Source organism: Sciurus carolinensis, chromosome 8 (genome assembly GCF_902686445.1).
Source record: "Sciurus carolinensis chromosome 8, mSciCar1.2, whole genome shotgun sequence".
NCBI lineage: Eukaryota > Metazoa > Chordata > Mammalia > Rodentia > Sciuridae > Sciurus > Sciurus carolinensis.
The window spans coordinates 39,618,821-39,645,273 of NC_062220.1; the positions used below are offsets into that span (position 1 = coordinate 39,618,821).

At 36.0% G+C, this 26,453-nt stretch overlaps 1 protein-coding gene across 2 annotated transcripts in view; it reads left to right on the plus strand.

Moving 5' to 3' along the window:
* The window catches only part of Bmt2 (base methyltransferase of 25S rRNA 2 homolog), an 87,127-nt gene extending 81,263 nt beyond the window's left edge, over window positions 1-5,864 (plus strand). For both annotated transcript variants that reach the window (XM_047562350.1, XM_047562351.1), the window contains exon 5: window positions 2,647-5,864. In XM_047562350.1, coding sequence (XP_047418306.1) covers window positions 2,647-3,276 — 630 coding nt within the window. In that variant the 3' untranslated portion in view covers window positions 3,277-5,864. The remainder of the gene's footprint in view (window positions 1-2,646) is intronic.
* Window positions 5,865-26,453: the final 20,589 nt, after the last annotated feature.

Here is a 26,453-nt window from a genome sequence, read left to right on the forward strand (position 1 = left end):
TGGCTACAGTAACAAAGACAGTGTGGTATGGGTGTCAGGATTATCAAATATAATGGAGGGTCCACATATAGGCCCAAACTTAAAGGCTTCTAACTGGTCTTCAACCAAGTTGAAATAGATAGCCTTTTCAACAAATAGTGCTAAAACATTTAGATGAGTATTCATATACAAAAAGGACTTTACCTCATTCCATACACAAATGTGAACTCAAAGTGAATCATAGATCTAAAAGGCAAACCTAAAATAATAAAACTTAAGAATTCAGTGAAGAAAATATTTGTGACATTGAGATGAGAAGAGATTTCTTAAACATTACTCCAAAAGCAAGGCACAGAAAAGAACTTGAGGAATTGGCATTCATCAAAATTTAAAACTTTGACACTTTAGTAGATACTGTTAATGGAATGAAAAGTCAAACCACATCATACTGAGATAAATATTTGATAAGGTATTAGTATACACATTTGTTAATGACTTATAAAAGATTTCTATCCAGAATATAAAAAGAATTTTCAGAATTCTCTAGTAAGTAAAACAGTTTTTAGAAATTTAAAGCAACCCAATTAATTTTAAATGGACAAAATACTTGAACAGACACCTTGCCAAAGAAGATATTCTGATGACATTGTCCGTGAATAGAAGATAAGCATCACTACTTATTAGTCATATGATAATTAAAACCACAGTAAATCACTCCCCACCTATTATAATCAAAAAATTAAATATTAGCCATGTCAAGAGTTGATAAGGATTTGGAAGAACAGGAACTTTCATATTCTTCTGGTGGGAATGTAAGAACTGTATAACTGCTTGTTGAAAGTTAAGCAGATTCTTTTAAAATTAAATACATACTTGCTATATGGTCCAAACACCCCTTTTGTGGATATTTCTTAAGGTAAATGAAAGCATGTTTATCCAAAGACTTGAACAAGAATATTCACAACAGCTTCAGTTGTAATAAGTCAAAAACAAGAAAAAGCCCTGATATGCAGAAAGGGGTGTGTGGGAAACCAACTGGTAATATAGCCTTGATGCAGTGGGACATGATTTAGCAATTTAGATAAGAAGGAACAAAATATTAATTCCTGTAAAAAGAACTGGATAAATCTCAATGATTCTGCTAAGTGAGAGAAGACAGGCAAAATACAAAGTACATTTTGTATCATTCCATTTATATAAAAACCTCAGATATCCAAACTAACCTGTAGTGATAGAAATCACATCAGTCATTGCCTGGTAACAGGAAGAGGAAGGAGCATATGAGGAAAAGATTATTAAGGGACAAAGATTATTTGGGTATATTGGATTCTATTAATTTGCAATTATTTCATGGGTGTTTAATGTCAGGTCTTATCAAAGTGTACACTTTAAATATGCTTTTGTGTCAGTTATACTTCAGTAAAGCTGTCTAGAAACCAAAGGGAAGAGAAAACTAATCTTTTTCCAGATAATATAACATTGTGTATCACTTTGCCTAGTATAGATAGTCCAGATGATTAGGGGAGCAGCTTGTCTACCCAGTAACTGAAGGGAAGAACTAAGGTATTAGTATACATGTTTGTTAATGACTATTGCTATATGATGAGCTAACTAATTTTAAAATGATTTCTGTACAAGTTTCCTGTCACTAGAACAAATACTGAGATAATTAACTTAAAACAAGAAAAGCATGATTTTCAGTAGTTCTAATCCCTAATTGACTGGCAACACACCATGGCTGGAGTGTGTGGCATAGCAAAACCACTGACTACACAGCCAGGAAGTGAAGGGAACCTGTCCTATAATCCCTTTCGGGGCACTCACCTAATGACCTCAAGACTAGGCCCCACCTCCCAAAACCCAACCCTGGGAAGCAAGCCTTAACCACATGGATCTTTGAAGTACACTTAAAATCTAGCACTTTGTTATTCAATATTCTTAATAAAGAGTTTTAATATTCATCAAATTATTGAATGTTTATTCCTTTAGTTGTAGTGCTTCCTGTGGTCATTTGACTTTGTTAATTGAATTTAATATGTAGTTTGTTTCAAACCAGAGATTAGTATTTTAATAGAATAAAAGTAGTATTAACACTAAAATGGTTGAAGTTAATAACTTAAAAGACTATTTCCATGACCTTAGAAAGTTTTGGCATCTTTCTGCTCATACAAATCATAATGCGTCATTCATCACCATCTTTGACTTCTTGATTCATCCTTATTTCATGATATTTTTTCTTTAAAAGTTGTTTTTAAGCTAGCTTGTTTGTGGTAGCTGTAGGTGTCAAAGGGAATGTAAGTGACTAAGTTTAGAAATAAAATCATTCCAGTAAACTCTTACCCAAATTAAATTTTAAATAAACATGATTTTCTTATACACATGAATAAATTTCTAATTTTGAGTTATTAGGAAGAAAAAGTCATTTTACATATAACCTTGTATTTTATATATGACTTCATACACACACATGATGATAACTAAAAATTCTCTGGACTTAATTTCTGAGATTTTTATAAGTTTTGGTTAAATAAATCTGTCAAGCTTAATAATTTTGCAGTGCTGAGATCTAACCCAGGATCTTGCATATTCTAAGCAAGGGCTTTACAACTGAGCTACATACGTACTCAACTCTTGATATTAATATGCCTTTTTTCCCTCTTTCTGCAGAGTGTATATAAGTGTGACTTCCTGAACTTACAACTTCAGCAGCCACTCCAGCTTGCACAAGATGCTATAGATGCTTTCCTGAAGCAGTTGAAAAATCCTATTGATTCGCTTCCTGGAGAGCTTTTCCATGTGGTTGTTTTCTCTCTCCTTCTTTCCTATTTTCCATCACCCTACCAGCGATGGATTTGCTGCAAGAAAGCCCACGAACTATTAGTGTTAAATGGTTTATTACTTATCATCACACCTGATTCCTCCCATCAGAACCGTCACGCTATGATGATGAAAAGCTGGAAGATTGCTATAGAGTCCTTGGGTTTTAAACGCTTCAAGTATTCAAAATTTTCACATATGCATCTGATGGCATTTAGGAAAATTTCCCTAAAAACCACAAGTGACTTGGTTAGTAGGAACTACCCAGGGATGTTATATATTCCTCAAGATTTCAACAGTATAGAAGATGAGGAATATTCTAACCCTTCCTGCTATGTTCGATCAGATATAGAAGATGAACAATTAGCGTACGGTTTCACAGAACTCCCTGATGCTCCATATGACTCCGATTCTGGAGAAAGTCAAGCCAGCTCCATTCCTTTCTATGAGCTAGAGGATCCCATATTACTTTTAAGTTAATATAAAAGCAAAAGGCCCTTTCAGTCCAGACTTCTAAACTGATTTGCTTACACTAATCTGAAATACTAACATGAACTCAATACTTAAAACCTGGTTTGCATAGAAGAAATGCAAAGGTTTACAGAGTTTGCTATTTTTTTCTACTTCTGGATTTTAAAATTTATTCTTATATAGAAAGCTTAAAGTTTCATGCAGAATGACTCCTGTCATAGCAGAAACCACTGTTACTTTAGCATTTCGCACTAAGATATAGAAGGTACCTTTTTCTTTAGTGCTATTGTGAAAAATGAAGCATAATTTGCTCTATATTTTCCTTTTCTTCAGTTGTTCAGTGTTGACTTTATACCATTGCAATGGGAAACTTTAAGATATGTAGAAAGCTGTAGATTGCACTTTGATGACTCTTGAGTTAAATATGATACAGAGCTAGATTGGTTTAGTTTTTTTCTGATGCACTTATCATTTTTTTTTCCTAGCTAAATTGTTATCTGTTACAGAAAGCCATTTTATATTCAGTTTCATCTGATGATCCAATAGTTCCTGAACTTTTTGGAATTGGTGATAGCTCTTTTTGCTTTCTTCTTCTGTTAAGCTCATTTGGCAGCATCAGACATCAGGGGAGAGATTTCCTCAAAAGTATGTATTCTAATTTCATTAGCACAATACAAGAAACACCATTGCCAAAGTAGTATTTTGATATCTTTTCTTGTTGATTTGGGCCTTGGTGTTAAGTGTGTTAATCTGTGAGAATTTACTTTAACTCCTTTAAAATTTAGGTTTCATTTACAAAGTTTTTTTTTTTAAGCAAGGAACAATGTATAATACTCATTACTGACTGAAAACACCTTTGTGAAAGGGTTTGCACTTGTAAGAGAGTTTATGTTCTGTTGAGACCAACTTTAATAGGGTCCCCACCTTTCCATTAAGGAGTTGCTGCACTACATGTTTGGAATTACACAGAAAAATTTGAAATAATCCTCTGCTGATAATTTCAAAATGGTTTTGAATTTTTGGTATCCTAGTTTCTTTCTAAAGCCTAGCAGAAAATTTTCTTTGAATACATAAAACATTAGTTGGCTGTGGGAATTTTCCCTTTCCACATTGATAAATGCCTTTCTGTGTTTCTGAATCAGAAGCAAATGATTAAGGAGAAATATGTCCAAACAAGACAAGTTTAAACAGCTAAGAACATTTAGTGCACATTGTCTTGTCAGCCAGCAATTGTCATGTAAACTGTCATTTTTAAGAGTGCCACTGTGTGGATTTTTTTTCAAGTGGTTATTACATTAAAATTACCTCATACTGAGGTTTTTGCACTGAAATATCACAGTTTCAGATTTCATGGTTAATGTTGTGTGTGTGCGTGTGTGTGTATTTTAACCAGAAACTTGCATTTTCAATAGCTGATCCTAAATTTCATAAACTGCACTTCTTTACTCTGATAATACTGATGTTTTTGTCCTTATTGTGAATTGCTGTAGTTACCTTTGAATGTCAAATTTTATTTACAAATACAAAACTTATCCTTTAAGATATACATGGTTGAGTGTGTATACCCAATACTTCAAATTAAATTTCACATGCTACATTAATGAAAGTAACAAGATTGTAAATTAATCTTAAAAAAAAAAGTCAGTTAACTAAACAAAATTTGGTTTTTCACATATACCATAAGTAACCTGAAATTTTTCATTTACTTTCAATAGCCTATGATTCCTTTATTATTAGGGTTGACCTTTCTTTCCAGTTAAGCACTACAGGATTATGTCTTGTAGCTGCCTCAAAAGAAAAAGAAAAAGCACTGTGTTCTGAATAATAGAGACTTGCATTTTACTATTACCCTTTTATTATACTGTTTATTTTCTTTGATTTGGCTAAATTCAATCATAATAGCAAAGACAACAATACACCAAATGAAAGTGCTTTGAAAGTAAATTAAAATAGTGCTTTTGAAAGGCTGATCCAAGTATAACCTTTAAGACAGCATTTATGTTATAGCTAAAATGTGGGTGCTATAAATTCTTCTGAGTGTTTACAGATGTTGAGTCTGCTTTTGCTCCAAAGTGTGCATGATGTATTTTAAGTAGTACTTTGAAGAAAATATCTCTTTATAAACCTACTACCACTTAGTATAAATTTGTTTGAATTTATGTCATTTGTTACTGTAAGTTCAGTTTATTCAAATTAGGTTGAAACAGGATTTAAACCAACACATGTTCCACCAATTCATCGTGTAAGTGTTGAAATATAAGCAGTCATTGTGACTTGATGCCAGATCACACATGTAATGATAAATGAAGGGCCTTCTAATATTATATGGGTACTCTTAAGAATTATTTCATATGACTATAAAGAAGTTAAGAGACCTCCTGTCTCATTCTCAGCAATTTCTCCAAAATAATTTGGTGTTTCAAAAAGCAAGTGATAATCATGTGGTTGGATTCTTCAGGATCATGAATAGATCATGTGGTTTTACCATAGCTGCCAAGTGGTGGGAGGTACCATACCTGAAAATGTATGTTTGTGTTTGTTGTATTTTTTTTTCACATTTTGTGAACAAAGCACATTTATTAAAAATTTTAAATTTTCTAATATTCTTTGTCCATTACTTACAAACTGAAAGTTTTGTAGTCTTTTACATATCTTAATGAACCATTTCTGATTTGGTAAGCAATTTAGAATTTGAATGACTTTTAGAATTTTTCAACAGGCCCCATCTATTCAAATCACTTAATTTCATAAATGCACTTAACTGATATCACCAGAGAACTCTGACTTCTCCCATTGTCATGCTGTTTATAGCAGAACCAGGACAGCAGCATAAATTCTGGTTCACTGTATGTCATCTGTATAGTTAACTTTCAGGGAAAGTAAAGTATGATAACAGATGCTAAGCAGATCTGGATTTTTTTGTAGGTCAGCAGGCAACTTTCTCATGCTATAAAAGAGTTTTTAATTCATTGGAGCAAATGAATTCTTCCATGTGCAATATGCTGGGGAAACGGTAGGAGGAACTGCAGTGATCACAACCCCTGCATGCATGGAGCATATAATGTATGGGAGAAGACAAGCGTTCTCTATGTACTTAGTACCTAGGAATCTAGATATCTAAGAATGATTGCCTACTAATCCTATAGGTTTGTCTTTGCTTAAAGTCACTTACTTTGTTTCCCAAAACTGGAATAAGAGGTTGAAAAACAAAACAAAAGAAAAAAAGCTTTAAATACAAAAAAACTGTTCAGCAAATTAAAACACGTTATGGATAAGAGGGATATACTGTTCACCCCTCCTCCAGAAAAATACAAGCTAATACAAATTCTGATTATAAAAGGAGAAAAAAATTTTGAGATTTTGTTCCATTTCCCCACCCTTTTCTGAGCACACTGCAATGGTAGTATTTCTCTACTGAAAGAGATCAGCAGAATGTTGGTGTAAGATTTGGAATGCACATGTAGCTCAATGGTGGAGAATGTGCTTAACATGTACAAGGCCCTCGTCTCAATAAACTGAATTATAGTAAGCTCCATAAGAATTTATGATAAATCAGGTGAAATGGTGCACACCTGAAATCCCAGGGACTCAGGAGGCTCAAACAGGAGGATCACAAGTTTGAGGCAAGCATCAGCAATTTAGCAAGACCCCAAGCAACTTAGCAGGACCCTGTCTCAAAAGGACTAGGGCTCAGTGTTAAGGTGCCCTGGGTTCAATATTTGTGGTGGTCTATACTACACATACCCAAAAACATTGTGTCATATACCTAATTTCATTAAATTTAAGGACCTCTAAATAATATAAAAGGAGAGAAGTGCTAAGTTTTCTACAGAATTATAGTCCCTATTTTATTTTTGGATTGTAGTCAATATAAGCAGTGTTCAACTTACTTTGAATTTTATTTTTAGTCATAGCACCTTTGCTATGTTATTAGAAAGCTAGTCTACTTTTTGTGATAATATAAAACACTTCTACATAATATTAACTCTTAGTAGTCAAAAATGATAGGTAAAACTATTTGGCCTCATACATTTTAACAATTTTTAATATTGGGCCCATCAGTAGTATCAAATATAGAACCTATTTCTATGTCTGAAGTTAAATGAAAATAAAAATTGTCATAGGCATTGATTGTAGGATTATTTCTTGAATTTTTCATTAGAAAGCTGTAAAACAAATTTGTTAATATTGTTGGATTGGTATACCCAGGTAAACCATAAAAATAATAGGGAGCTTTGCTCAAAAGATAAAACAATGTGTGATAGTATATCAAGGTTTATTTGCAACTCTTTATGGAGAAAAGCCTAGAAAACAAGCTTTTATTGCTTATGTTCTATCTATTGAGGTCAGTCACCACTAAGTAAACCATTCTGTGCAGTGTACTAATCACAATATTTTTAATAGCACTTTAAGCTGATATGGGAAATCAGCTATCGAGAATATGATTTGTAGCCGCAAAGATATTCTACATGAAGCTATTACAGAATCCACACTGAAGTCACATTTGTAGTCAATCCTAGATCTATGAATCTTTTATACTTCACTAATGTCACTCTAGCTATGCTCATTGTTTTTGGGTTTTTTGTTTTTGTTTTTTGTCCTTGGGATTGAACTCAGGGGCACTTAATCACAGAGCCACATCCCACATTCCCAGCCCTTTTTTGTAATTTTTTAGAGACAGGGTCACACTGGTTGCCTAGGGTCTCGCTAAGTTGCTGAGACTGGATTTGAACTCGGGATCTTCCTGCCTCAGTCTCCTAAGTCACTGGGATTACAGGCATTTGCCACCATGCCTGGACATTGTTTCTTTTTCAAGGAAACAACAGAGATTTGGTCATGGTCAGTATTAATTGACTTCTTCCTCACACTCCTAAAACACACGTCTGTTTGTTTTTTTGTTTTTTTTTTTTATTATTTTTTATTTTTTTACATTTACATACGGTAATGATGTTTATTTTATTTTTCCCCCTCCCCCCACCCCTCCCACCCCTCTTTTCCCTCTACACAGTCCTTCTTTCCTTCATTCTTGCCGCTGTCCTTAGCCTAACTCTAAACCTAACCCTAAACCTAATGCTAGCCCCTCCCACCCCCCATTATATGTCCTCATCCGCTTATCAGCGAGATCATTCGACCTTAGTTTTTTGAGATTGGCTTATCTCACTTAGCATGATATTCTCCAATTTCGACCATTTGCCTACAAATGCCATAATTTTATCATTCTTCATTGCGGAGTAATATTCCATTGTATAAATATGCCACAGTTTCTTTATCCATTCATCAACTGAAGGGCATCTAGGTTGGTTCCACAATCTGGCTATGGTGAATTGAGCAGCAATGAACATTGATGTGGCTGTATCTCTGTAGTATGCTGATTTTAAGTCCTTTGGGTATAGGCCAAGGAGTGGGATAGCTGGGTCAAATGGTGTTTCCATTCCAAGCTTTCTGAGGAATCTCCACACTGCTTTCCAGAGTGGCTGCACTAATTTGCAACCCCACCAGCAATGTATGAGTGTTCCTTTTTCACCACATCCTCGCCAACACCTATTGTTGCTTGTATTCTTGATAATCGCCATTCTAATTGGGGTGAGATGAAATCTTAGGGTAGTTTTGATTTGCATTTCCCTTATTACTAGGGATGTTGAACATTTTTTCATATATCTGTTGATTACTTGTACATCTTCTTCTGTGAAGTGTCTGTTCATTTCCTTAGCCCATTTGTTGATTGGATTATTTGTATTCTTCGTGTAGAGTTTTTGAGTTCTTTATAGATTCTGGAAATTAGCGCTCTATCTGAGGTATGGTTGGCAAAGATATTCTCCCACTCTGTAGGCTCTCTCTTCACATTTCTGATAGTTTCCTTTGCTGAGAGAAAGCTTTTAAGTTTGAATCTATCCCAGTTGTTGATTCTTGCTTTTATTTCTTGTACTTGGGAATCAATCTCACAAAGAGGTGAAAGACCTCTACAATGAGAACTACAGAACACTAAAGTAAGAAATTCAAGAAAACCTTAGAAGATGGAAAGATCTCCCATGTTCCTGGATAGGCAGAATTAATATCGTCAAAATGGCTATACTACCTAAAGTGCTATACAGATTCAATGCAATTCCAATTAAAATCCCAATGATGTACCTTACAGAAATAGAGCAAGCAATTATGAAATTCATCTGGAAGAATAAAAAACCTAGAATAGCTAAAGCAAATCCTCAGTAGCAAGAGCGAAGCAGGGAGTATTGCAATACCAGATCTTCAACTCTACTACAAAGCAATAGTAACAAAAACGGCATGGTATTGGTACCAAAATAGACAGGTAGATCAATGGTACAGAATAGAGGACATGGACACAAACCCAAATAAATACAATTTTCTCATACTAGACAAAGGTTCCAACAATATGCAATGGAGAAAAGATAGCCTCTTCAACAAATGGTGCTGGGAAAACTGGAAAACCATATGCAATAGAATGAAATTAAACCCCTATCTCTCACCCTACACAAACTCAATTCAAAATGGATCAAGGACCTCGGAATCAGACCAGAGACCCTGCATCTTATAGAAGAAAAAGTAGGTCCAAATCTTCAACTTGTTGGCTCAGGATCAGATTTCCTTAACAGGACACCATAACACACGTCTGTTTGGATGGGAGTTTTCAGAAACAGGCTAAAGTGAGAAGGAATGATATACTTGGCAAAAATATCCATTGTTTCCAAATTGCCTCAGGCATTTCACTCGGAATCCAAGAAAAATATGAAACCCAAAGCCAGATATGGATAAAACAATCCCTGGAAATAAAGTTGGCGATTGCTGGAAGAAGAGGGAAGGGTAGGCAGTTTAAGTCCTGGAGCCACCTGTGAGGAAAAAAAGACACTTAGGAAATAGACCAGCAGCAGAAAGAGGACCTAATGGCTTGCCTGTAAATTGAGCTTTATAAGATCTCTGACCCCACTGAACCACTAGCACAGAATATCAGAGCAGGTTGCTGAGGAAAGAAAAGGAACCAGGGAATTCGAAAGGATACATTTGATAGAGAGAAAAGGTGATGGTCTGGAGCTTGTGTATCCTGAAGTATCAAAGTAGTGTCCTGAAGAATGGTGCAGAGGAATGAGGAGATACGGATGGGAATTAGGCCAGGCGTGGTGGCGCACACCATAATCCCAGCAGCTTTGGAGCCTAAGACAGGAGGATGAATCATGAGTTCAAAGCCAGCCTCAGCAACAGCGAGGTGCTAAGCAACTCAGTGAGACCCTGCCTGTAAATAAAATACGAATAGGACTGGGGCTGTGGCTCAGTGGTCGAGTGCCCCTGAGTTCAACCCCTGGTAAACTCCCCCCCACCCCGCCCGGCCACCAAAAAAAAAATGGAATTAAGGAGTCACAAGCCATCTCTTCAGTCTTGCTTATGACTGGCAACACATTGAATTGCTGGCATCAATATACTTCAGAAAGTTGAAACATGTTCTTTGTAATATAATAAAAATGTTTTCCTCCCTACAATTTCTTAAGTATAAAGAAGTGACATTTTAACATAATTGGTGAAAAGGTAGTATTAGAAATAAATATAGGTGGAGAGTAATACTTCTGTGGATTGATTTTACTTCATAATGTAAAGAAACTCAAAAGAGAACAAGCACAGTTCTTATGACAGATTATTTCAGGTTATTTATTGTAGTCTCAAAACATATTCTTGGAGTTGTTTTTCAGTAATCATGAACTTTGACTGATCTAGACCTCTTGAATCCTTTTTTTTTTTTTTTTTAATTCTTAAGGCTGTGTGTAGGATAGCTTCTTAAGTTAAGGATATGTTGTAACAAAAGAAAGTCTCTGCACCATTCAATCAATTCTAGCTCACTAGTTGAGGCTTAATTATTGTACTCTTCCACTGGAGAATGGATAGTCTGTTCTTCAGGAACTAGCAATGATTTTATAGCATACACATAGTTGCATAGTGTATTTTTTTGTATATATATATATATATATATATATAATATAATATGGACATGTTTTATATACAAATACATGTAAATCAGCATTAATATGGCAATGAACAAAAACTAACATTATTGAAAACATTCTTGCATTGCAGTATCTGATGGTACATATCAATAAAATCTGTTCATCTGACTTTCCTGACACACTTCATAACTCATCTAAACATGATTTAAGTTCAGGTGTCTCTCATCATAGAAGGGCTAATATGAGTGATGTGATCCTGTCTCTGCCTCCCCAACCCAATCTCTTATCCCTCTCTCCTTCAATCTCTATGTTAAAATCCTGGGAGGAAACATAGGCATATTCACATACCTACCTTTATATTACAAATTCCCTCTGCCTAAGAATTTCTTATTCTTATATTTAATTGCATACCTAGTTCACTTTTGTTATTCAGTTCTCAGCATAAATGTCACTTCTTCAGGAAGACCTTCCAGTCTGCATAATCTAAAGTAGTCTCTTAACAATCATTATAAAGTCTCCATTTAGCTGGAAATATCTGATGTTTATCTGTGTTTGTCTAGATATATGGGAAAGGCCTTCTATCCCATTTTATATCTTTGGCCTAGAAAAGTACCTTGCACAAAGCAAGTGAACAATAAGTATTTGTAAATGAATGAATTTTACCTTCCCAAATGCAATGAGATGACATAGGATCACTACTGATAACTTAGTTTATGAATCTTTTGAGGTAATCCGGTTGTTTCATATTAATGAGTTTATTCCTCAAGACATTCTCAGAATTAGAATATAGTTCAATTTGTACTTCAGGAAAGTCTGAATTGGTTTATATAAAATGAAGCTTAAAAGAATGCCAAGTGACTTGGAGCCATATGATTTTTCCTTTCTGCTTACCTCAACCTATTAGAATTTATTATATCTCAATTTTCAGATCCTGTGTTCTCACCATCTCTATCAGTGCTATCCAATCCTACCTTCCACTTTTTCCAAGAACAGAATTTAAGATTGTAAGCCATCATTGGTTTTATTTTTAAAGGGAATGTTTAGCTAATTGATCTCTTCAGTCTCATGTTAGAAGTAGTAATGCAACAGTATAAGAAATTATTCTGGATACTTTTACTGGTTTTATGTTCAGAGAAGTTTCCACCATTAAATGCCATAGGAAATTTGTCAGAGCAAGCAAATTTCTTCCCAGTAACCCCCACCTGCCACCCAGTATTGGGGATTGAACCCATGGGGTACTCTACCACTAAACTACATCCCCAGCTCTTTCTTTCTTCCTTCATCAACAGGGTCTCACTAAGTTACAAACCAAAGTTAGCCTTAAATTTGTGATTTTCCTGCTTCAGACTCCCAAGGTGTTTGGATTACAACTGTGTGTCACCTTGCCTGGTTCAATGTCTGTTTCTTAATCCACAAAATTTACTTTGCACAATGATAGGTTTTTAAATTTTTTCTATAAAACGAATAACACAATCTTGCCACATAGTAGGTATACAACACATCATGACTATAATTAATTTTGGAAGAGTTCTTTTACTAATAGTCCCATTCCTTTTCTTTATTCAGGCCTGCTTGATCGGTGCACATTCATCATTTCATTTCTATTATCACCCAATTCAAAATCTGATATCCACCCTGTAAATTCATACTAAGAAAGTTAGCAGTGTTAATTTCTTATGAATTTTTCTCCCATATGAATTCTGAGAAAATATGGAAAAGATAATCGGTTCCTAAAACCTACACTTTAAGGTTTCATTGAAATGACAAAACAAATCTCAGTATTTTCTTGTCTCTTTAAAATAGGAATTCATAAAGGCAGGTAACAACTTACTTCTTCAGTATGTTTGATTCACCTATCTAATTTGTAAGCCTGAGGGAAGTCTGTAACTATAAAGGATGGCAGTTAATATGAACTAGGAGAATTGCCTATTTAATTTAAACATAGGATGAAATTCAGGATATTATGGCATTACATAGGAAGAAAACCCTGGAAACAGTTCCATTTCTAATGTGCTGACTTCTCCAGCTCTCTAAAAGCACCTCTAATGTTGCCTTCTGCACATTCCAAGTTACTCAGATGTAATCACATCTGTGGAGAGCCCTTGTCTAAAGCTACCAACTGATCAGATTGGTGACTTAGTATCTCTTTTTGACGTGACAAGAGCCTAGAAAATTACAATAGGAGAGAAAGAAACATTTTTGTCAAATATCATTCAGTTTTAAAGTTAATAACAAATATCATTTACTAAGCTATGCAAGCAGCAGGTGTACAGACAGCTGCATTTTGAAGTGAGTGACCAAGGAAGAATATAGGATATCTGCAGCAATATGGGTGAAAGAAAGTCCCAGAAAATTCTCAGTGGAGATGCTGACACTTCCAGCTATTAGAAAGTTTCATAATCCTCACAAGTTTGTGGCGTACTTAGATAAATAACCTAAAATCTGCAGAGTTGCTTTGCATTGGAAAAGAATCTCACATCACCTCCCAGTGAAACACTAGACTGCTATAGCCAGGAGCCATACTGAGAAAGAAATCATTGAATTCTAACTATTTTAGGGGTCAGAAACTGTCACATATTCCTAACTCGGGGTCTCTACACACATTACACGGCACTGGATCAGAGGTAACTGCCTCTTGAACCCAACTTGGTCCAGCAGAGTGATTATGACCTATTAGGTCTAGAGGTGAGATGTCCCCAAAAGCTCATGTGTGAGACAGAGAGGTGAAATAATTGGGTTATAAGAGCCTTAACCCAGTCAGTGAATTAATCCCCTACAGAGAATAAGTGAGTGGTAACTGAAGGCAGGTAGGTGTGACTGGAGGATGTGGGACATTGAGGATGTGCCTTTGGGGTATATATTTTGTATCTGGTAAGTGGAATCCCTCTTTCTGCTTCCTGGGTGCTGTGTTCCAAGAGCTCCTTTCCTCCACCACACATTTCCACCATGCATTCTGCCTCACCTGTAACCCCAAGAAATGGAGTTGGCCACCTATGGACTGAGATCTCTGAAACCAAATAAACTTTTCCTCCTCTAATTGTGCTTGTTAATTCTTTTGGTCAGAACAATGAAAAAACTAACACATGACCCAGTCTCTAGATACTCTGCATCGTAAGGAACTGGTGTTAGAACATGGAGGGGAATGGATGGTGCCACCCTCTAAAACCGGGAGATAAGGGAGCTTATGCTCTGAGACTAAGACTTAGCCAACTGCTTGTGGACTCTTGCCAGTGCTGGTACTGAAGGATAGGGTAGGAAACACCTGCCCACAGTGGCATACTGAAAGGATCTTGACAACTATGTGGCTCCAACCACTCTCCATCCCTAGATGTACCAGAGGAACTGAGCCCAGCTCCAACAGCAGTCCTACTCTGGAGCAGGCACTGCCAGTGAAGAGGTAGAAAGAGGAATACCACAGTTCCTGTTGCCACCCACCTATGCAGGTTCTGCCTCCACCCACCCCTGCACCTTGTCTGACTATGCACTACGTCAGGCTGAGTATGAGCACAAGAGAGGCAATGGTGTGACTTCTACCACTGACTCTCCCCCTGCAGCATCTGGGCCCAAAACATTGACTAGTTGGAGGACAAGAGCTGCAGGCCCTTACCTCTGCTGGGGTCACCAGTGCAGAACCCCTTGCTAATGGCAGAGCTAGCATCAACAGTACCTGAGGGGGAAAAACATAATCTGCTGGGGCCACCATTCCACACGGTAAGCATCCCACCCATTGATGTCTACATCACACCTGTCTGAACTGCTAGCGTCCTCACAAAAACAGTAGGTCTCTCTGACTCTTCCACAGTATGCAATGTGCCCATAGTCATTAATCATAGCCAAAGAAGCTGTAGAGAGAAAACACTATGGTGCGCAGCTAGCATTAAAGCCACCATTGCATAACAAACCAATGCCTCAAGGTACATCTCCAGAAGAAAGCTGCTTACCAAGAAGGTCACCCCATAAAAGGAATAGACAAGGTAAACACACTCAAATTTTAGTACAGGAGCCAAAGAAATATGGAAAATGGTAATATAGCCTCCAAAAGGATATGTTAGCTCCATAGCAACAGATTACAAAGAAATTTAAATTGGTGAAATCCCTGTTAATTTCAAAGAATGATTAAAAAACTCAATGAAAGCTGGGTATGGTGGCACAGGTCTATAATCCCAGCTACTCAGGAGTCTGAGACAGAAGGACTACAAATTCGAGGCCAGTCTTGGCAATTTAGTGAGACCCTATCTCAAAGTTAAAAATTAAAAAGGGCTGGAGATACAGCTTAGTGCTAAAGTGTCCTTGGGTTCAAACCCCAGTATGGGGTATGGAGATGCTCACTAAGATCCAAGAGAATACAGAGAGTTAAATTAGGAAGACAGTGCAGAATATGCATAAAAAATTCAGAAAAGAAAAATTCTGAAAATTAACTAAATAAATCTTGGTTAGGAAGAGCTCAATAAGTCAAATTAAAATTTTATTTTTTTATAATTTTTAACTTTTTAATTTTATTTGTTCTAATTGGTTGTACATGACAGTGGAAGGCATTTAAACATTTTGACAAATTATACATAAATGGAGTAAAATCTCTCATTTTTCTGATTATACATATTATATGATCACATCAGTCATGCAGTTACATATGTACATAAGATAATATTGTCTGTTTCACTCTACTATCATTCCTTCCCTTCCTATCATTCCCCTCTACCTAATATAAAGTAACTCTATTCTTCCCTATCTGCTCCCCTTATGGTGAGTTAGCATCTGCATAGCAGAGATAAACATTCAACCTTTGGTTTTTTGGGTTTGGCTTATTTCACTCAGCATGGTATTCTCTAACTCCACCCACCAGCAAATGCCAGAATTTCATTCTTCTTTAAAGCTGAGTAATATTCCATTTTATATATATATATATATATATATATATATATATATATATATATATATAATATTTTCTTTGTCCATTCATCTGTTGAAGGGCATCTAGATTGGTTCCATAGTTTAGCTATTGTGAATTGTGCTGCTGTAAACATTGATGTGTCTGGGTCACTCTAGTATGTTGATTTTAAATCCTTTGTGTATAAACTGAGGAGTAGAATAACTGGGTCAAATGGTGGTTACATTCCAAGTTTTTTGAGAAATCTCCATACTGCTTTCCATGATGGTTGCACCATTACCAGCAATGTTTGAGTGTACCTTTTCCCCCACATCCTCACCAACATTTATTGTTGCTTATATTCTTGATAATTGCCATTCTGGTTGGCATGAGATGAAATCTTAGAGAAGTTTTGATTTGCATTTCTCTAATTGCTAGAGATGTTGAACATTTTTTTATATGTTTGTTGATTGATTGTATTGTCTTCTTCTGTGAAGTGTCTGTTCAGTTCCTTAGCCCATTCATTGATTGGGTTATTTATTTTTTGGTGTTAAGTTTTTGAGTTCTTTATATATCCTGGAGATTAATGCTTTATCTGAGGTGCAGGTGATAAATATTTTCTCCCAATCTGTAGGCTCTGTCTTCACCTTATTGATTGTTACTTTTGCTGAAAAAAAACTTTTTCTTTGAGTCCATCCCATTTATTGATTCTTGATTTTTACTTCTTGCACTTTAGGGATCTTGTTAAGGAAGTCAGATCCTAGGCTGACATGGTGAAGATTTAGGCCTACTTCTAGTAGGTACAGGGTCTCTGTCCTAGTGCATAAGTCTTTGATCCACAGTGAGTTGAGTTTCGTGCAGGGTGAGAGATAAGGGTTTAATTTCATTTCGTTACAAGTGGCTTTCCATTCTTCCCAGCACCATTTGTTGAAAAGCATCTTTTCTCCAGTGAATGTTTTTGGCCCTTTTGTCTAGTATGTGACACCTGTATTTTTGTGGGTTTGTCTCTGTGTCTTTTACCATTGGTCTACATGTCTGTTTGGGTGCCAATACCATGCTGCTTTTATTACTATTGCTCTATAGTATAGTTTGAGACCTGGTATTGTGATGCCTTCCTGCTTCACTTTTCTTGCTAAGTATTGCTTTGGCTATGCTGGGTCTCTATTTTTTCCAAATGAAATGATTGCCTTTTCAAGTTCTATGAAGAGTGTCATGGGATTTTAATAGGAATTGCATTAAATTTGTATAATGCCTTTGGTAGTATGGCCATTTTGACAATATTAATTTTGTGTATCCAGGAGCATGGGAGGTCTTTTTAAGTTCTTCTTCAATTTCATATCTTAGTGTTCTGTAGTTTTCATTGTAGAGGTCTTTCACCTTTTTGTTAGATTGATTCTCAAGTATTTTATTTTATTTTTTTTTGAGGCAATTGTGAATGGATAGCATTCTTTCTCTTTCAGTGGATTCATTACTGATGTAGAGGAATACATTTGATTTTTGGGTATTGATTTTGTATCCTGCTATTTGTTGAACTCACTTATTAGTTTTAGAAGTTTTTTTGGTGGAGTTTTTTGGATCTTCCAAATATAGAATCATATCATCAATAAATAGTGATAGTTTGAGTTTTTCTTTACCTATTTGAATACCTATAATTTCTTTCTTTTGTCTAATTGCTCTGGCTAGAGTTTCAAGGACAATGTTGAATAAAAGTGTGAAAGAGAGCATCCTTGTCTTGTTCCAGTTTTTAGAGGGAATACTTCCAATTTTTATCCATTTAGAATTATGTTGTTCTTGGGTTTAGAATATATGACTTTATGATGTTGAAGTATGAACTTTCCTCTTAGTACTGCCTCCACAGTGTCCCAGAGATCTTGGTATGTTGTATCATACCAAACATGACTTGTATTCCTGGTCATTTTGGTTTATTTCTAGCTTTAATCTGATTTAGTTATTCTTTTGCCTCTTTTTTGGCACCTATGTTCATCAGGGATATTGATCTGAAGTTTTCTTTCCTTGACATGTCTTTGTCTGATTTTGGTATCAGGGTGATATTAGCCTCATAGAATGAGTTTGGAAGGGCTCTCTCCTTTTATATTTCATGGAATAATTTGAGGAGTATTGGTGTTAATTCTTCTTTGAAGGTCGTATAGAACTCAGCTGAGAATCTGTCTGGTCCTGGGCTTTTCTTCATTGGTAGCTTTTAATGACATTTCCTTTATCATTACTTGAAATTGTTCTGTTTAAATCATGTATGCCCTCCTGATTCAGTTTAGGTAGGTCATATGTCTCTAGAAATTGTCAATGTCTTCAATCTTTTCTATTTTATTGGAGTATAAATTTTCATAATAGTTTCTAATTATCTTTTATATTTCAGTTGTATCCATTGTGATATTTCCTTTTTCATCATGTATTTTAGTAATTTGGGTTTTCTCTCTTTTTCTCTTTGTTAGTGTGGCTAGGGGTTTATCAATTTTATTGAGTTTTTCATTGAACTAACTTTTTGTTTGTCAATTTTTTTCAATTGTTTCTTTTGATTCAGTTTCATTTATTTCAGTTCTGATTTAATTATTTTCTGTTTTTGGCATTGATTTGTTCTTTTTCTAGGACTTTGAGTTGTAATGTTAGGTCATTTTTTTGTTGACTTTTTATTCTTTTAATAAATAAATTCAATGCAATAAACTTTCCTCTTAGTACTGCCTCCATAGTGTCACAGAGATCTTGGTATGTTGTATCAGTGTTCTCATTTGCTCTAAGTATTTTTTTTTTATTTGCCCTTGATTTCTTCTACTATCAGTCATCATTCAATAGTGTATTATTTAGTCTCCATGTATGAGAGTAGCTTCTATTTTTTATTTTATCATTGATTTCTAATTTCAGTCCATTATGATCTGAGAAACTGCAGGGTATTATCTCCATTTTTATGTATTTACTAAGAGTTACTTTGTGGCATAAGATAAGGTCTATTTTAGAGAAGGATTCATGTACTGCTGAGAAAAATGTGTATTCACTTGTTGATGGATGAAATATTCTATGTGTCTGTTAACTCTAAATTATTGATTGTATTATTTAGTTCTATAGTTTCTTTATTTAGTTTTTGTTTAGAAGATCTGTCCAGTAGTGGGAAAGGTGCGTTAAAGTCACCCAGTATTATTATGTTATGGCCTATTCGATTCTTGAAATCGAGAAGGGTTTGTTTGATGTACATAGATGATCCATTGTTTGTAGCATAAATATTTACAATCATTAAATCTTGCTGCTGTATAACCCTTCAGCAGAAGGAAATGAACTTCTTTGTCCCTTCTGATTAACTTTGGCTTGAAGTCCACTTTATCTGATATGAGAATGGAAATCCCTACTTATTTACACAGTCCATATGAGTGATATGCTTTTTCCCATCCTTTTACATCCTTCAATCTGTGGATATCTTTGCCTATGAGGTAAGTCTCTTGGAGACAGCATATTGTTGGGTCTAGGTTTTTAATCCAATCTGCAATCTTTTGATTGATGAGTTTAGGCCATTAATATTCAAGGTTATACTGAGATATGACTTGTATTCCCAGTCATTTGGTTTATTTCTGGCTTTTAATTTGATTTATTTTCTCTTTTGACTTTTCCTTTAGTGTAGTTCCTCCCTTTGCTGGTTTTCGCTTTTTTTTTTTTTTTTCACTTCATCCTCATGGAATATTTGTTGAGAATGTTCTGTAGTACAGGCTTTCTAATTGTGAATTCTTTAACTTTTGTATATCATGAAAGGTTTTTATTTCATCTTCAACTCTGAAACTGGATATAAGATTCTTTGTTGGCCTCCATTTTCTTTCAGAGCGTGAAATAGTTGTTCCACGACCTCCTAGCTTTGAGGGTCTGGGTTGAGAAATTAGATGAGATTGGAATTGGTTTTCTCCTATACAAAAATTTGCTTTTTTTCTTTCATGGCCTTTAAGATGTTATTTTCATTATAATGTGTCTTGGGTGGGGTTGGCTGTATTTTTGTACATTTGGAGTCCTGTAAGACTCCAGTATTTGGTTTTCCATTTCATTCTTTAGGTTTGGGAAATTTTCTGATATATTGCCATTGACAAGATTGTGCATTCCTTTGGTTTGTATCTCAGCTCCTTCTTCTATCCTGGTAACTCTTAAATTTGGTCGTTTTATGTTATCTCATAATTCTTGGAAGTTCTGTTCATGGATTCTTACCCTCTTCTCTGCATGATCAACTTTATTTTCAATATAAATATTTTGTCTTTATTGTCTGAGCTTCTGTCTTCCAAATGGTCTAGTCAGTTGGTGTTTTTCATTGAATTTATAATTTGATTTATTAATTCCTTCATTTTGAGATTTCTGCTTGTTTTTTTTTTTTCATAATCTCTAACTCTTCATTGAAGTGATCTTTCACTTTCTGTATTTTCTCTTTGATTTCACTCATTATACCCTCCTTTACTTCGCAGATCAGGTTAACTATGTGAACTCTAAACTCCTTCTTGGACATTTCTTCTATTGTGTTGTCAGTGGCTTCTCTTATTGGGGCATCTTGGTTTGTTTGTGACATTTTGTTCCCTTGCTTTTTCATGTTGCTTTTGTGTTTTCCCATCTAGTTGTATGGAGCTGAGACAATACAGATTCTACCCTATTGACCTATATTGTCACTGAAGATTTCCAGTATCCTGCCTTTAAGAGGGAGACCAATATCAACAATACCCAGTGCAAACAATATATAGCCTCATATCTAATAGCTTCCACCAAGGTGTCCAGTGCCCTCTCGCTATAAACAGCAATGATGAGTTCAATCACTGTCCACAATAAAAACAGAATATTTGCTAAAAAGATTTACAATCTAAAATAGTGGACAAAGAAAAAACAACAGTGCAGGACATGGTTTTCGTGAAGGAGAAAGAGAAGCCAGAAGCAAAAGTCCACAGGAAGAGTGGAAGAGGAACCAACACAGATAGGCTTTTAGGTGGAGAAAAGGTAGAAAGGGAAACTAGGACGAAAGACAAGTGAGAGGAAGAATAAATATAAAGGGAAAAAATTAAAATATACAAATATACAGCAGAACTGCAAAGCAACATGCATATATCACCGTCTTCAACGAACTGATGCACAAAAACCACCATGCTCCAAATATGGTGGAGGGAGATGCCAGAGAAGAAAAAAATAAAAATAAAATAAATCTCGGTGAAAAATTGAACAAGTCTCTCTGTCAGTGTCCAAGCACTTCTCAGCCCTGTCCCTGACTTCCCACAAGACTGCCTGGCCCAGACAGGCCCTGGGAGACCCAGTCACTAGTCCACCAATCTGGGCCTCAGATGTCCTGGGTTTGGCCAAGTTGCAATCCCAAGATCTCAATGCCACTGGAATTTGGAGAGTGACTACCAGGTATGAGCAATCCTTAGAGACAGTAACTAGATGGCAGGAACCCACACTCCCAGGAGGAAGACCCCAGCTGCAGCCAAACCCATAGGCACCCGGAAACTGAATCTCCAGTTCCTGACCGATATTCCCCAGACAGGGGCATTTGTACCCCAAGATGGCAGCAGCAGCAAACCCACGGGTACCCCAAACAAACCCCAGGCTCTGAATGGTGTCTCAAAATGGATGTGGCTGTGTGCAACCAAATCTGGAGTCTCCCTGGCAGCAGACCTCTGGGCACTGGTGGAAGAGGTAGTAGCAGGACTCGGTGGCAGAGGCAGGGGGTCAACAGCAGCTGCAGATGTCAGCAGCATTGGCAGCAGGTGGGGGGCCCGAGGTAGCAGCCGCGGTGGTGGCTGTGGCTGCAGCTGCAGTAGCATCCAGGGGAGAAGACCTTCAGGTGACCTCCAGGGAGCAGCAGTGGTGTGGCAGCAGCAGCAACCAGCCTCTGAGGCAGCGTCCAGGGCAGCAGACCTTCAGGCGACAGAGACTGCAACAGCGTCAACAGCAGCAGCAGAGTCCAGAGAAAAGTCCTCGGGCACCAGCAGCAGTGGCATCAGGGGCAGCCGTGCCCCGAGAGAAAATCTCTAGGTGATGGCAGTGGTGCCCAGGACAGTAGCACCCTGGGGAAAAGACCTCCGGACCACCAGGGCAGCGGCCTGGGGCAGCCGAGCCCGCCTCTCCAGGAGAAGTAGAGGTGGAAATGGTGTCCGTGCAGCCAAATTAAAATTTAATTGAAGGCTTTGATAACAGGTGGCTCAGGCAAAAGAAAGAAAGTTGGAACTTGAAGATAGGTCTTTTGAAATATACCAGTCATACACACACACACACACACACACACATACACAGAGAGAGAGAGAGAGAGAGAGAGAGAGAGAGAGAAAGGAGAGAGAGAGAGAGAGAAAGAGAGAGAGAATATTGAAGATCATTAGGACACCATTAAATGAGTAAAACACCTGCATTTTTGGAATATCCTAAGGCAAAGATAAAAATAAAGCTGTAGAAAACTTATGAAATGAGCACAATATGGTCATCCATGTAGGAGGCTAAATAGACATGACCATAAAAGATCTTTACCACAGCATTTGATGATTAAACTGTCCAAAAATATAAGATAAAGAATTTTAAAATCAGTGAGAGAATTGCAACAGGTCACATTTAAGGGTATACCCATTATACTAATAGCAGATTTCTCAGCAGAAAGTCCAGGAAATGGAATAACATTCAATGTCCTAAAAGAAAATAGGTGCCAATCAAGATTACTATACCTAGCAAGACTACCCTTAAGTGAAGAGGAAATAAAAACCTTCCAAGACAGCAAAAACTAATTCACCACTGACAGGCCAACCTTAAAACGGATGTTTAAGGCAGTCCTATATCCAGTAGTAAAAGAAAAATAATTACCATCAAGAAAGCACAAGAAAGTATAGATCTCACTATGAGAGTAAACAAATATATATATTAATAATGAAACATTATCAATACAATAACCATCAGACTACAAAGATGAACAAGAGAAGGAGAAAAGAACAAAAACTACTGGAAACAACTAAAAGAAATTTAAAATGCCAGGTATAAGGCCATACTTTGCAATAATAACTCTGAATGTAAACAGAATAAATTCCCCTAATAAAAAAGATACAAAGGTAAAAACTAACTTAATGGATTAAAAACAAAGCAAAACAAACAAATGAAAATTGCAAAAATACAAACCCAACAAAATAAACAATATACCATCTACAAGAAATTCACTTCGTAAGTAAAGACACAAAAAGAGTAAGACTAGATAAAGATGATCACTATATAATTAATTGATCAAAGGATCAATTCAACAAGAAGATTTAACAATTATACATCTATATGTGCCTAACATCAGAGCACCCAATTTTATAAAACAAAACACTCTTAAATCTAAAAGGAGAGTTAGTTTCCAATACAATAATAGGGAGTTTTCAACCCACTCTTACCAATGGATAGACCATTCAGGCTCTTCCCACAAAATGTGCATACATGCGCACACACACACAAACAAACCAACAAACTCAAAGTCAAAGCATAATATAGATCACATAGCTTAGCAGGTAATTTCAAAACTTTCCATCTAACAGCTGTAATATACTCATTCATTTCATAAGTGCCTAGAGTTTCTCTAAATAAGCCTATATCATTAGATCAGAAAACTAGTCTTAACAAATTTCCAAAAAATGAAATTCTATTCTGTAACTTTCAGATACAATAGGATAAAATTAGAAGCCAACAACAAAGAAATTTTATAAATTATACAAATGCACGTGGAGACTGACAAAACAGTTTGGAATCAACAGTGGGTCATCAAGAAGTCAAAAGAAAGGAAGTGAAAAAGAAAAAATTTCTTGAAATAAATAAACATGAAAACACAACATTCCAAAACTTATAGGATGCAGCAATAGTAGTGCTAAGAGGGAAGTTTCTATCAATTCAATATGTGCCCACATCCAAAAAGACAGAAAAATTTCAAATAAAGAATCTGAATGATGCAACTTAAGGATTTAGAAAAGCAAAAACCCAACCAAACTCAAAATTAGTACAGGGAAGAAATATTAAAGATCAGAGCAGAAATAAATGGAGACTAAAAAAAAAAAAAAAAAAAAAAAAAAAAAAACAATGCAAAAAGATACATGAAACAAGAGTTGCTTTTTTGAAAAGGAAAATAAATGACAAGACTTTATCTACACTAACCAGGAAAAATAAATTAGAGATAAAAAGGAGATATTACACCTGGTATCACAGAAATACAAGGGATCACACTTTTTAATAAATGGTGCTAGGAAAACTGGATACCCATATGAAGAAGATTGCAAATTGACCTCTATCCTTCACCCTGTACATAAACTAAAATGGATCAAAGACCTAAATGTGAGATCTGTAAAATGAAATTATTAGACTAAAACAGGGGAAGGATTTCAAGACATGGCTACAGGCAACGATTATCTGGTCAGATCCCCTAAAGCACAAGAAACACAAGCAAAAATTGACATATGGAATCTTATCAAATTAAAAAGCCTCTGCACAATAAAGAAAACAATCAACAGAGAGAAGAGACAACCTACAAAATGAAAGGAAATACTTGAAAACTATTTGTCTGACAGAGGGTTAATAGCCAGAATATACGATATTATCCAGTTATCCCATTCCTGGGTATATATATCCAAAGAAATGAATCAGCATACTAAAGGGATACCTTCATGCTCATGTTTATTGTAGCACTATTCACAATAACTAAGATATGGGATCAGCTTAAGGGTCCATCTACACATGAATGGATAAAGAAAATAGGGTATATGTATATGTACAGAAGGAAGTATTATTTAACCATAGAGAAGAATAAGCACAACTGAAATCCCAGCTACTCAGGAGGCTGAGGCAGGAAAATCACAAGTTCAATATCAGCTTCAGCAACTCAGTGAGGCCCTATCTCAAAAAAAAAAAAAATTAAAAGAGCTGTGATTAAAGAATGAAATTCTCCCATTTGCCACAAAATGACAGAACTGGAAAACATTAGGTTAAGTGAAATAAGCAAAGAAAACACAAGTGTCACGTTCTCTCTCTCTCTCTCTCTCTCTCCTCTCTCTCTCATCTCTCTCTCTCTCTCCCGGAAACTTAAAAAATAAATAAATGAAATTTGACCTGAAAGTGAATAGTGATTACTAGATTACTAGGGATTGAGAAGGGTGCATGGATAGGCAGGGGAACAAAAGGTTACATTTGATCAGTGCATGTTGTATGTATGCATGGAGATGTCACAGTGATCCCTATTACTAAGTTCAGTTAACACATGTTAGTAAAAAAAAGAAAAGAAAGGAAAAAAGCCCTCTCATTACTAGAGTCACCTAATCAATTGTTCTATATGACCATTTCAAAACTAATTTTGTTACCTCTGGTTACTGGTGAGGATGAGTTCTGCTTCCCAGATGGAAGATCGAACACCTGGGAAACACTGAGTTAAGTGTAGAAAACAAGTTTTATTTAAAGACTAGTAACACAAGACTTCTCCACAGAGAAGGAAGCCCAGAGCTGGCTGTCTATGGGAGGGGGTGAATCTTGTCCTTTTTATAATTTCCAGGTTCTTACTTCTCGTGTCCCCTCCCTTTATTCTGCCCATGTGGTAAAAAGGTAGGAGAGGGGCAATTCAGGGGGAGCCACCCAGGGAATACTCATTGATAATTCCCTCTGGGAGGGACCATCTCCCTGAAGGCAGGTGATTTTTGGTTATAGGTTGGGGAGGGGAAGTATCCTGAAGGTATTAGCATTCCATTCCCCTTTGAACCAGCTTCCACCTTCCCAACCTTACTCAGCTTTCACTTTTCATCTCTCTACACTAACTGCCCAACCTTTGTTCTTGCTTCAATTTCATAAACACTACACACCATATACAGTACTGAGTATGCAAAGTTGTATTAGATATCCACTTAAGTGTTTGCATTATATTGTGCAAGGAATTCTTTTTGGTACCAGGTTGGATCCCAAGGTAATCAGACAGATTTTACCATCAAGAAGCTTCTCATCTGGCAGGAAAGACACATACCTGGAAATTATGATACAAGGTAGAAAAGATGAAGTCCAAAAGGAATCGAATATCTTTTCTTTTATACAGGAACAAGAACCAGTATTACAGGTGTTTTATTGAACTTCTTTGAGTGATTTTTTTTTTTAAAGTTGTTCTAAAGCATTGAAAAATAAGGCTTTTTTTTTGGCGGTGGGGGGGGGGGTGCTTTGGTCTGTTTCCAAACCACACACATAAAATTATAGACTATACTAATTTTCTATTGTTGCTATAACAAATCTAGTGACTTAAAATAACACAAATTTATTATCTTACAGTTCTGTAGGTCGAAAGTCAAACATGGCTCTCGCCTGGCTAAAGTCATGGTGTTAGCATCCGTTTCTGAAGGCTCTAGGAAGAATCCATTTCCTTGCCTTTTCTA